We start from the raw sequence: 13,204 nt of genomic DNA on the forward strand, positions 1-13,204 counted from the left end.
CTATTCCGGTGCTGCGGCGCCCGCTGCGGTGCGGCAGGTTCGGGAAGTGCAGGCCTCCTCCTTCCCTTCAGGAGGAGCTGCCTGCACCCGGCCGCGGCCCGCGAAAATCTTTTTAAAAATGAGCCCGGCACCTCGGACAAGTGCCGGGCTTGCTTCTGTTCCGGGGGGGTGGGGGGGGGAAGTCCGGGGAGGGAGCTGCGGCCAGGCGGCCGGCGGGAAAGCGGCCGGCCGCCGCGGTGCCTTTAATGCGCCGGCGCAAAGTCATGTAAGACTCTGTTGCCAGAGTCTTAGTTGCGGCTGCCACGGGCGAGGCGGCCGCAACTGAATTTCGGCGCTGGGGCCCGTCGGCATGGCAACCGGGACGCTGCGCACACCGATGACGTCATCGGTGCCGGCGCAGCGCTACCGGTCTACCGCGGCGGAAGGGCCCCAGGCAATTTCGGCGCCGGCGCCAATTGCAGCGCTAGGCCCTCTAGCGCCGCAAAATCGGCGCTAAGGGCACTGAATTTCTAGGCCTAAGAAACTGACTAGTGTAAACTAATTAAACTTTTAAATGGTTCAGTATTGTTTTTTAAAGTCATTTTCAGTGATTTTAAATCAGGTTACTCACAGGTGGACACCCTTATTAAAAATATAGGTTTTTACTGATAAACCCATTTTCAGCTGTATTAATAAAACTACACCAGCTTAGTACTCTTAAATACATCAAGAAATACACTTTAATAGAAAGAAAATAAAAGAAACTATTATGCTGCCCGACTGTGCTGGGTCATGGAAGATTTTAGGTTTATGATTATATAAATGAATTTTAGCGGAAACTTGAGCTGCAACCTAGCCAGCGCAATTTCAAGGGCATTTTGTGCACAATTTCCCGATTGCGTCCAAAGTGGAAACTACCTCTTGATGTTTTACTTTTTTAATATTCTGATCTCGGATATCCTATTCTTCTGCTCTGATTGCATTATATTGGTCTTAAAACTTGTTTGCAGCCCTATGAAGCTTATAATGATTTTAGAACTGGTAGTACTTTTATTTTTTTAGTTGCTTTCTGATAGATAAGTGGGAGTGATCGTCCTCAACTTGTTGAACAGATTTATCTCTGTGTAATGACATGTGATGCTAGTCGGAGCAGAAGTGTTTAAGTTGATGGAAAAGAAATGTGATGTTACATTTCTAGTAGAACTAGCATAACTAGCATGTTGATTTGTATGATTCTGTACAGATGTAGGAACAATTTTGCCTTGTTCACCTATGCACAGTACATTTTCAATTTTCTAAATGAATTCTGTTTCATTAAACAGGCTGCAGAACAGATTCAGAAACTGTATAGTCTATTTTTGAAAGTTGATGCCACTCAGGTAGAAGTGAATCCCTTCGGTGAAACACCAGATGGACAAGGTAAGGGTAGAAAGAAATGCATGCTTTTGCTTTTGTTTACACATCAAAAGAAATAATTAGCGAACACTTACTTGCAAACAATGATTCATTTGTGCTCAATGTAATTTCAGCATTGAATAATGAAGCTTGTATTGGCTGTTAACAAATACCCTGAGTAACTCAACCTTCGCACTCACTCTCTTCTGACTTTGTAATTGTGAGATAAGACCACACTACCTACAGTCGAGGATGTTGAATTCTCTAATGATCACAGTGGAGTAAACCTGACTTACCAGTCTTGTTCTCATAAAGCACCACTGTCAGCAAGGTTCCTTTTCTCTGTACAGCACTGAAAGGCAAAATAACCTCTGGGAGCTATATAACTGGTTCAGATGCAGCTATTTTCTGAATAAGTCCTATGAAGGCTATTGATTTCAAAATCCTTATCCAGCACTGTTCTTTGTTTCTACAAAATGGAAATCATCTACGGGGGTAGTATCAATATTAGTCAAAAATGTTGGTAAAATTCGTCGAAATATTGAGCTGTTTTTCCCCTCACATGTTTCTATAGTTATTTGAATGTATGGGTGGATGTTTCATGGCGTCATTCAGGGTGAGTTTGGGGGCGAGATGTTTTATAACACGGGCCTGCTAAATCATGACAGTGTGGCGGACTCCGATCAATTGTATATAATTCCCTTTAATAATATGTTAGCTACAGCCTGAGTCTGTATCTTTGTTTTCACTGTTTACATATACAGAGCGCGATCACTTTAATAACGCGGGTAAATGCGATGACGTCACGCCGTTCATCACGTGATTCCTCCACCGGCAGGAAAAACGCGATGACGTCATGACGTCAGCCACGGGACCGCCCAAGCAGTCCTCGTGGAGCCTCCGAACTGACTAGACCTATATTCGATGTTCTCCTGTAATTATCCATTAAACTCTGTTAGCTTTCATTAAACCTTGTTTATTTGATCGCCTGAGTAGACCTAAGTCTTTTGATAGGAACTAGACATTCCTACATTGGTGACCCCGACTTTTGCGAACGGTTTTAGCAGAAGTTACTGAACATGGAAACGAACGCCGTTGCTTTGAAGCTACCACAGTTCTGGGAGCAACAGCCAGCCGCGTGGTTCATCCAGGCTCCGAACCGGAATGCTTCCTCTTCAGGGAGCTATTCCTCAGCCAGCTACCGGAGCAAATTCAGGCTGCCCTAGCCAGTTCAGAAGTGACAGACTGCGCAGAGCTGGCTGCCGAAGCGGACAAGATTTTCGCGGTGACACAGCAGGACTGCGCTGCCACGAGGCGCCCATCCCCCACAGACGCTGCTCCAGCTCCTCAACCTGCGGGGTTGTGCTCCTACCAAGCCCATTTTGGCGTGAAAGCAAGATGCTGCCGCCCTCCCTGCAGCTTTTCGCTCAAAAAAACCCAACAGCCACCCTGTCGAAAGAGGACCGGTTATAACGAGCGCCCCGCGGCTGCGATGGCAATCGGTAATTCGGGAAAACTCCTCTTCATCACTGACTCCCTATCTGGTTGACGTCTCCTCTGTGACACCGGGGCGCAGTGTAGCATCCTACCCGCGTCAAATCTTGATATACAAGCCGGGGGGCACGGCCTCTCCCTCGAGGCGGCTAATGGCGGGGCCATTCGGACCTTCGGAAGACGGCGGGTCCAGGTGTGCTTCGGCGGCCAGCGGTTTTACTGGAATTTCATCACGGCCAAAGACTCTTTGTGCGCCAACGGCCTCCTGGTGGATGTAAGGCACCGCCGGTTGATCAATGCAGCCACTTTTCACTCCATCCTGTGCCACCGCAGTAACGCCGTGTCGCGCACTGTTTCCTGTGCGTTCCCACCTCCGGATGACTTCACTCGCCTCCTTGGAGATTTCCCAGACCTCACCAGACCCACTTTCTCTTCCACGGCCACGAAACATGGTGTCGAACATCACATCACCACTACTGGCTCCCCGGTCTACGCACGGGCCCAGCGCCTCGAACCTGGCAAGCTCGCGGCTGCGAAAGCGGAGTTCGACATGATGGAGCGGCTAGGGATTATTCGCCGGTCGAATAGTCCCTGGTCTTCGCCTCTCCACATTGTTCCGAAACCTGGCGGCGGATGGCGGCCTTGCGGCGACTACCGACGCCTGAACGACGCCACTACTCCTGATCGGTACCCGATCCCTCATATTCAGGATTTCTCTGCCCATTTGGCGGGAAATACCATTTAAAAAAAAGTCGACCTTGTCCGTGGCTACCACCAGGTCCCCGTGCACCCGCAAGACGTCCCGAAAACTGCAGTCATCACCCCATTCGGCCTGTTTGAATTTCTGCGGATGCCGTTTGGATTGAAGAACGCTGCACAGGCTTTCCAGCGCTTGATGGACTCCGTGCTTCGGGATCTCAAGTTTCTATTCGTCTACCTCGACGACATCCTCATCGTCAGCCCTAATAAAGAAGAGCACATCTGCCATTTACGCACCCTCTTTAGACGCCTCAGTCAACACGGCTTGATCATCAACCCGGCCAAGTGCCAGTTCGACCTGCAGCAGATTGATTTCTTAGGCCATCGCATCACATCGGACGGCGCAATTCCCCTGCAAACTAAGGTGGAGGCAGTTACTTCTTTCCCGCGCCCGCAGACCGTCAGGGCCCTGCAGGAGTTCCTCGGGATGGTAAATTTTTATCACCGGTTCGTCCCTAATGCAGCTCTGCTCATGCAGCCCCTGTACGAGGCCCTCAAGGGCAAGTCCGGCAAGGATCCGCTTAGCTGGACGGTCGACATGGACCGGGCGTTCGTCGACACAAAAGGCGCCTTAGCCAATGCAACCATGCTGGCGCGCCCGCTGCCAGGTGCCACCATCGCCGTTACCACCGACGCATCAGACTACGCCATTGGTGCAGTGCAGGAACAGTGGGCCAATGGGACGTGGCAACCGCTGGCGTTTTTCAGCCGTCAACTACGGCGAAACGAACGGAAGTACAGCACGTTCGACCGGGAGTTGCTGGCCCTTTTTCTGGCCATCCGCCATTTCCGGTTCTTGCTAGAGGGCCGTCCGTTCACGGCTTTTGTGGACCATAAGCCACTAACGTTCGCTATGGCCAAGACCGCCGAACCGTGGTCAGCTCGGCAACAACGTCAGTTGGCGTTTATCTCAGAATTCACCACTGACATTCAGCATGTGTCCGGTAAAGACAACCTGGTGGCGGATTGCCTCTCCCGCGCGACCGTTCATGCAATCCAGCTCGGCATCGACTATGCCCTCATGGCTGCGGATCAAGCCTCGGATCCGGAAGTACAATCTTACAGAACCAACCCCTCTAGCCTCCAAGCGGCCGACGTCAAATTCCATGCCGCGGGTACTACGCTGCTCTGCGACGTCTCCGTAGGAGATCCTCGCCCTATCGTGCCGGTCTCCTGGCGCCGAAAAGTTTTTGACGCCATACACTGGTTGTCGCACCCTGGCATGAAGGCCTCGCAATGGCTGATGTCGTCCAAATTTGTGTGGCGGGGCATGCACATGGATGTCCGCAACTGGGCCAACACCTGCCTGGTCTGCCAAAAGGCCAAGGTGCAGCTTCACGTCAAGGCTCCATTGGCCACTTTCGCTGTTCCGGAACGTAGGTTTGATCATGTGCATGTGGACCTGGTGGGGCCACTTCCGCCTTCGCACGGGTTTACTCATCTTCTTACAATGGTGGACCGCACCACTAGATGGCCTGAGGCGGTTCCTTTGGCATCCACCACTTCCGCAGACGTCGCCAGGGCATTCATCTCCGCTTGGGTCGCCCGTTTCGGGGTAGCGGCGGACATCTCGCCTGAGCGGGGGCCGCAGTTTTCTTCTGAGCTCTGGAACGCTGTGGCTCAGGGGCTCAGCGTCAAGCTACATTGCACCACTGCCTACCATCCACAGGCGAACGGCCTGTGTGAACGATTCCACAAGTCGCTCAAAGCCGCACTGCGAGCCAGCCTTCAAGGCGCGGGCTGAGTGGACAGGCTTCCATGGGTCATTTTGGGTCTTCGTACGGCACCTAAAGAAGATCTTCAATCGTCCTCGGCGGAGCTCGTATATGGCCAGCCGCTACGCGTACCAGGGGATTTCCTTCCGACTCCAACAGAGCCATGGTCCGCATCCCAGCAGCTCATCAGCCACCAGGAGGCAGCCAGAAGTTTCGCTCCAGTGCCTACGTCGCATCACGGCTTGCAGAGCTCCCACGTCCCAGCTGAGCTGAAGAACGCCGACTATGTGTTTATCCGCCACGACGCTCATCGGGATCCGCTCAAACCCCCTTATACTGGTCCTTTCCGCGTGTTAGAGCCGGGAGACAAAACTTTTTCGGTCGATATCGGAGGTAAACCGGACCACATTTCGGTTGACCGGTTGAAGCCGGCACACTTAGACCTTGACCGCCCAGTCGAGATCGCACAACCGCTGAAACGTGGCAGACCGCCCACAGTCGCCATGCCAGATCAAACGCAACCGCCCGCCAGCTCGCCTGCCGTCCATCAGCTTCCACTTCAAGGCTACAGAAGTCGATCTGACAGGCTTGTCAAGCCTCCTCGCCTGTTTAACTTTTGCTGTTAAAGACAATTCTGGGGGGGGGCGCATGTGGTGGAGCCACTAAGGGGCTCCGATCAATTGTATATAATTCCCTTTAATAATGTTAGCTGCAGCCTGAGTCTGTATCTTTGTTTTCACTTTTTACATGTACAGAGCGCGATCACTTTAATAGCGCGGGTAAACGCGATGACGTCACGCTGTTCACCACGTGATCCCCCACCGGCGGGAAAAACGTGATGACGTCATGACGTCAGCCACGGGACTGCCCAAGCAGTCCTCGTGGAGCCTCCGAACTGACTCGACCTATATTCGATGTTCTCCTGTAATTATCCGTTAAACTCTGTTAGCTTTCATTAAGCCTCGTTTATTTGATTGCCTGAGTGGGCCTCAGTCTTTTGATAGGAACTAGACATTCCTACAACAGCAGACATTTTTCCTAGTATCAGCTGAGACAGACACGACCTCCACATCTAACCACCCCCCTCTTCACTCAACTGGGTATCTATCCTTCTCTCCCTCTCCCTCTCCCTCTCTCTTTTCCTACCTCACCAGGGCCTTCCCTCCTCCCTCAGTAATTTTCTCTCCCCCACCCAGAGTAGCGTTTCTATGTTTCCCTCTTACTCTCCAACGATATCTGTTTCTCTGCCTTTTTCTGTTTCTTCCCTCACTGTTTTTCCCCTGACTCTTGGCAGGATCTTCCGCTTAACCCCCCTCCCCACCCAAGAGGATCTTTATTATTAACATGTCAGCTAATTGTGATTATTCTTATCTGAGAACAGTTTTGGAATGGATTACGTTTAGTGATAGGACTAAATAGCCTTAATGAAGGCTACAGTACCAAGTGGAACAGAGTATACATGCCAATTGTCTGTGTTTGACAGCAACAGTGATTATCAGCCCTGTCTGTATTTGAGGATGAAAACCGTCATTGTTGGGCTTTCTCCTTGTGGTTGCTCTAGTCCAATTTTGAATGTCACTATACGCCTGGCAGGTACTCTCCTGATATTAGAAGCATCCCGGTGGTGGTCAAAATCAGACCAGCAATATCAGGAGGTTCAAGTCCCAGAGCAGTCCTGAGGGATGCTTTGAAAAGTGATGATTGGGAGGGGAACAACTCAAGAGCAACACTAAAGGAGAGATGGTTGCTGGAAAATAACATTGCCGGTGTGCGTGCTGCCGAGAAGTGCGAGAATGGCACTGATTGTGGGGGGTGTTGTGGGTGGGGGGTGGGGGGTGTTGTGGTGGGGGGGTGTGGGGTGGGGGGTGGGTGGTGGGGGGGTGGTGGGTGGGGGGTGGTGGGGGGTGGCACTGCAGCACCCTGGAGTTATTTTGTGGGCCTAGGAGGAAACTCGCGCTGGGAAGGTGACGGGAGGCGAGAGAGCTTGTTAACTGGGGCTGTGTTTGAGGGTGAGAACCTCTAAACTGGGGGAGGTGTTTTGGGGGGCGGGGGTAGAGTTGAATTTATCAGAATTCATGGTTTTAATGCTGATTTCAAAATTTCCTGCGACCAACCCCCCCCCCTTAGAAATGTACCATAAATTGACATGGAGGTAGGTGGGGAAGGGCCATTTACAATTGTTGCCTACAATCCTGACTGTTCAATTAGACCAGGTTTGGATCCCGTCTCCGGTGTTAGCCAATTTGTTTAAAATAGTAAATTAACAAAAACCTCTTTTTTCCTCCCAGCCAGGGGTTATCTGCTACCACGGGAAGAAAGGACTTTTAAAATTAATAAAAATGAAATTAATGAATTCCTGAATAGCATATAGAGAGTGGCTTTCAATAAAATTGAACAAATCTTCCTTCATTTTTAGATTAAACAACTATAATTCTAATGGTCATTGTGAAATTTGTCAAATATCAATGTAAAGAAAAACTTTATTTGGAGGGGTTATGACCCCAGACTGTGGAGAAAATAAATCTTGTGCCTTTAACACTTGTAGCTTTCTTCAGGTTTTCATCTGTTTCTGATTTATTTTTTTCCCCCTGTAACACGAGTATAGGAATGTTGGATAAACCTACAGCTTAAGTTATAAGACTGTGTGCCCCACCGATCTTTCAATGTAATTACTGTATTACTTTTCACATGTCAAGGGCTTGTATTCAGTTCTGGAGTCATCATCACTGACTCAGCTGTTGGTCAGTTTTTGCTCATTTTTTAGCCTGGCATCTGTGACTAATTCAATAGTATTGTCTGTATGAAGACAGAACTAGCTTTGTGTATATAAATATATATATGAATTTATTGTCTGCTATATAAATTTAAAAGCTAATGCTTGAAAGGTCTTAGGTGGCCACCCAGCTGACGTGTGTCATTGCTTTCAGAAGAAGACTTTTGTTTTTATCTTCCATTAATGTGTTAATTAGCCAGGAACATGTTATTTTTGTGGTGTTAATGACACCTACCTGTAGATCAATCAAACTGGAAATGAGACAATTAATATTAAGCAATTGGAATGTATTCCAGACCTTTCAAAGATAAAAGGGGCATTTAAGGCCCTGGCCTGTGAGACCAACGATTGGTCCTGAGGGAAGATAAACCAAAAGCATGTGCTGGAGCATGTTACGGACTGTTGGTTTAAAAAAAAAGGCAGTCTACACTATCTGCTAATGAAGTAGATTGTACATTTAAAAAAGTATACTTTCTGCTGTTATTGGCAATAAGCTTGTGCTGTAAACAAATTTAGTTGGTTAATTCAAAATCTGAGCCCAACTCGAATGTATAGTGGTATGGAGAGAAATATAGTGCAGTGGGCATTAGTGATTTTAGGAGTATGAGAGTCCTAAAAGGTACGGGGTCTCTGCAGACCCAGAAAACCACAGATTTGTAGGGGATGTGAGTACTGCTTTTGGGATGTAGCCAGACCATTGTAAAAGGCAACGGCTCTAAAGTACTCTAAATTGATATTGCACTGGTGACAGTGAGCTGCGAGAGATACCTGCCCTGTCATAGCATATATGACAGTGAGAATGATGGGTAGATGCAATAGAATCTGCCTTCCAAGATAGCCATTTTTGGGTCATGGAATTATCTCAGTGCAATCAGTCATCCTGCACCAATATATTTACTATCAGTGCAGTAACAGTTATTCTAAAAATGCAATCCAAAAATGCAATTAAATCTAAATGTAAAGGAACACCTTGGGGTAGGCAACTTATGCATCCTATTAAGGCTTAGTGGTGATGCATCACAGTTAAAGTAGGATGAAATAGGAGAATGGCCCAGAAATTCGGGTCCCAACGCGTGAGTACGCACGGGGTACTCACGCGTGGACCCGATGGAAGTGCCGGTTTCTTGCATGCGCAGGAAACCGGCACTTCCGTTCCTCTGAACGAAGGGGTTCAGAGGTCGAACGCGTGCGCGCGGGAGTCTGCGCGTGCGCTTTGAACTTATGTTTTTTTTACAGTTTTTTCCGTGAGGGTAAGTCTTTAGATTTTAGAAATGTAAAAACCAGGCGTAAGGCCTGCATTTTAAAAGGTAAGTGGTCAATTAATTAAAATTAAAACATTTTTCCCACAGGTTTATTATTTTTAAATACTTTAAAGCAAGGTAAGTTTATTTTTAGCCCCGTTTTTTATAAAATTATTTTTTTCAAAAATTTAAATTATTGTTTAAAACAGTAATTTATAGTTTATTTAAAAAGTGTGATTTAAAAAAAAAAAATGTATTTGAAGGTTTACTGTTATTTTGGGGCCTGTATATTCATAAGTTTAGATAGGTCTTCCTGTCAATCTTATGAATGGGCTTTTCCCTCCTCTGATTGGCTGCCCATGGCTCACGTGATCCCAGGGGATGCATTGCACTAACTACGCCCCTGGGACACGCAAGCACAGCGCGCCGGGAGTTGGAGCAGGCCCCGGAGCGGAATTCCACGGGAGCCCAGAGCTCAACTGCCGGCGCGCAAGGTAAGTGCAGGTCGGGGGCGTGCACCCGCGGGAAGCCCCCGACCCGAATTTCTGGGCCATTGTTAGAAGACTAGCACTATCTCGGTTATACTGGTAGCTTAACTTCCTTATTGGAAACTACAAGATGTTTAGTGTTGGGTGCTCTGAAGCAGCGCTACAACAGTGACATTCAAATGGGGCGGACTTTTGAAGATGGACTCCAAAATAATGGAGAAGCTCCAGAATATGGAAGGATTTTACTCCCTAAACTCTGGTTGCTCACCCTATATATAAATTAAACAAAACAAAATATAATGGCCTAGAAATTCGGGTCTCCACGGGTGAGTACGCACGGGGCACTCACCCGTAGGCCCAATGGAAGTGCCAGTTTCGTGCATGCACTGCGCATGCGCGGGAAACCAGAACTTCCGTTCCCTTAAAGGAAGGGGTCCAGAAGTCGAACGCGTGCGTCGGAGAAGCAGCGTGTGCGCATGGAACTTACGTTTTTTTTGCAGGTTTCTCCGGGAGGGTAAGTCTCCAGGAGTTACACATGTAAAAAGCAGGCGCAAGGCCTGCTTTTAACAAGATAAGTGGTGAATTAATTAAAATTAAAACATTTTTTCCACAGGTTTATCATTTTTAAATACTTTAAAGAAAGATAAGTTTATTTTTAGCCCCATTAGAAAATGTAATTAATTTTTTCAAAAATTTAAATTATTGTTTAAAATTATTATTTTATGTAATTTATAGTTATTTTAAAAATGTGATTTAAAAAAAAAAATGTATTTGAAGTTTTAGTGATGTTTTGGGCTTATAGTATTGACAGCTCTTCCTGTCAATGTTATGAATGAAGCATTCCCTGCTACCATTGGCTCTCCATGGCCCACGTGATCCCAGGAGACGCATTGAACTAACTGCGCCCCTGGGATATACAAGCACTGCACGGCGGCAGTTGGAGCAGGCCCAGGATCGGAATCCCACGCGGGCCCACAGCTCAACGGCCGGCGGGCTAGGTAAGTGCAGGTCGGAGGCTTGCACCCGCGGGAAGCCTCCAACCCGAATTTCTGAGCCATTCAATTGAAATCATCCATGCTACTTTCCGCTGTCCTATGCTTCATGTTCACTTCAGGATGTGGCAGTCAGTGCCTTGAAAATGCTGAGATTTGCCAGTAGAGTTGCTGTTTAGCATTAACAGTATTGATCTTTCAATGATTTTTTCTTCCCATCAGTGCCAGGAGAGGCTCTGGTTCATGTCCATGCTTTCCCAGATGAAATTGAATTCAATGCCTTGTAAAAGTAGTTTAAAAAAAAATCACATCCACCCACCTGTAGTTGACTTGTATAGCAAATTTAACTCTTTCGACTTGAATGACAAACGTACTTTTAACAAGCATGTTTTAACAAATCAAATTATTGTGTATTGGATAGAGAATACTCATCACTGAGCAGTAAAAATAAATTCATCCCATAAGTGAATAATTCCCAGGTATCACAGTGAGTGAATTGGTAGTTTTCTTTGTGTATGAGTAGTTATGGGATGGTTATGGTTTTTCACAAGTATTCTGTTTTTGGTACAAATATATTTCACTTTAGAATCAGTTCCCTTTGCATGCTTACGATAGCAAAATACTGCAGATGCTGGAAATCTGAAATAACAACAGAAAATGCTGGAAAAACTCAGCAGGCCAGGCTCCCTTTGCATGCTTCCTGATTTCACGCCTAACTGGCCTAGCTCTAATTTTAAGATTATGCTCCTTTGTTCTGGGTTCTATTAAATCACTTTATTATTTTAATGTTTAAATCACTCCTTGACCATCTAAACTCAAGAGAATACAAGCCATGTTTATGCAACCTGTCCTTATAATTTAACCCTTTGAGACCAGGTATCATTGTGGTGAATCTGCATTGTAGCCGCTCCAAGGCCAATATATCTTTCCTGCGTGCAGTGTCCAAAACTGAACATAGTACTTTATATAGGATCTGACTATGGCTTTGTACAATTGAAGCAAAACCCTTCCCTTTGTATTCTTGCCCCTTTGAGATAAAGGCCAACACTTTATTAGCCTTTTTGATTGATTTTTGTACCTGTCCACTAGCTTTTAGTGATTTTTGTACATGGACACCTAAATCGGTTTGCTCCACCACAGTTCCTAGTCTCTCTCATTAAGAAAATATTCTGATTTATATCTCTCAGATCTAAAGTGGATGACCTTACAATTCCCCATATTGAACTCCATATGCCGTAGTTTTACTCACTCAATCTGTCCGTGTCCGTTTGTAACTTCCTTCTCCCATCTACACAACTTACTGTGCCTCGTAACTTCGTGTCATCTGCAAACTTGGATATACAACTCTATTCCTTCATCCAAGTATTTATTATATATGATAAAAAAGTTGAGGCCTCAGTACAGATCACTGGATATCACCAGTTATCACATCTCACCAATCAGAGAATGTTGTCTTTTTCCCTATTCTCTGTCTCCTACCACCAAATCACTAACCCATGTCACAAGGTTACCTCCAATTCTGTGTACTTTCATTTTTGACAATTTCTTGTACGGAACCTTATCAAATGTCTTCTGAAAGTCCATATAGACAACATACATATACACTTCCCTATCCACCATGCCAGTGACTTTGCAAAATTCAACTAGATTAGTCAGACACAATCTACCCTTCAGAAATCCATGCTGACTTTCTTTGATCAGCTCATACTTGCCAAATGCTCAGTCACTTTTTCCTTGATAATAGATTCAACTAACTTCCCCACAACAGATGTTAAACTGACGGGTCTGAAGTTTCCTGATTTCTCCCCCCATCCTTCTTAAATAATGGCGTGACATTTGCAATTTTCCAATGCCGAGGCACAATTTCTGAATCTAGATAACTTTGGAAAACTACAACTAACACAACCGCCTCTATTTCCTCCCCATTTCTTTTAATTCCCTGAAGTAGAAAACACCCAGTTGTGGAGATTTGTCTGTCTTAAGTCCCATTACTTACTCCATTACCAAGTTTTTCACTTGTATTAAATCCACTAAGTTCCTTCCTTTGACTTAGTAATAGGTTCACTTGTACTGATGGTATTTTGTATTTTTTCTCAACAGATACGAAGTGCTCATTTAACAAGTCTGTCATTTCCTTATTATAAGCACATAAGAAATAGGAGCAGGTGTAGGCCATTTGGCCCCTCAAGCCTGCCCCGCCATTCAATAAGATCATGGCTGATCTGACCTTGGCCTCAACGCCATTTTCCTGCCCCCTCCCCATAACCCTTAATTCACCTGTAGCTCAAATATATGTCTATCTCCACCTTGAATATATTCAATGACTCTGCCTCCACAGCTCTCTGGGGTAAAGAATTCCAAAGATTTA

General features: G+C 46.4%; 1 protein-coding gene across 1 annotated transcript in view; it reads left to right on the plus strand.

Moving 5' to 3' along the window:
* suclg2 (succinate-CoA ligase GDP-forming subunit beta) overlaps positions 1–13,204 on the plus strand; it is a 295,434-nt gene that overhangs the window by 10,847 nt on the left and 271,383 nt on the right. The window contains exon 5 of the mRNA XM_086001474.1: positions 1,302–1,398. Within this exon, the coding sequence (XP_085857600.1) occupies positions 1,302–1,398 (97 nt within the window). The remainder of the gene's footprint in view (positions 1–1,301; positions 1,399–13,204) is intronic.

This window comes from Somniosus microcephalus, chromosome 11, assembly GCF_052327205.1.
Source record: "Somniosus microcephalus isolate GS21.2 chromosome 11, FLI_Smic_1.0, whole genome shotgun sequence".
NCBI classification, from domain to species: Eukaryota; Metazoa; Chordata; class Chondrichthyes; order Squaliformes; family Somniosidae; genus Somniosus; species Somniosus microcephalus.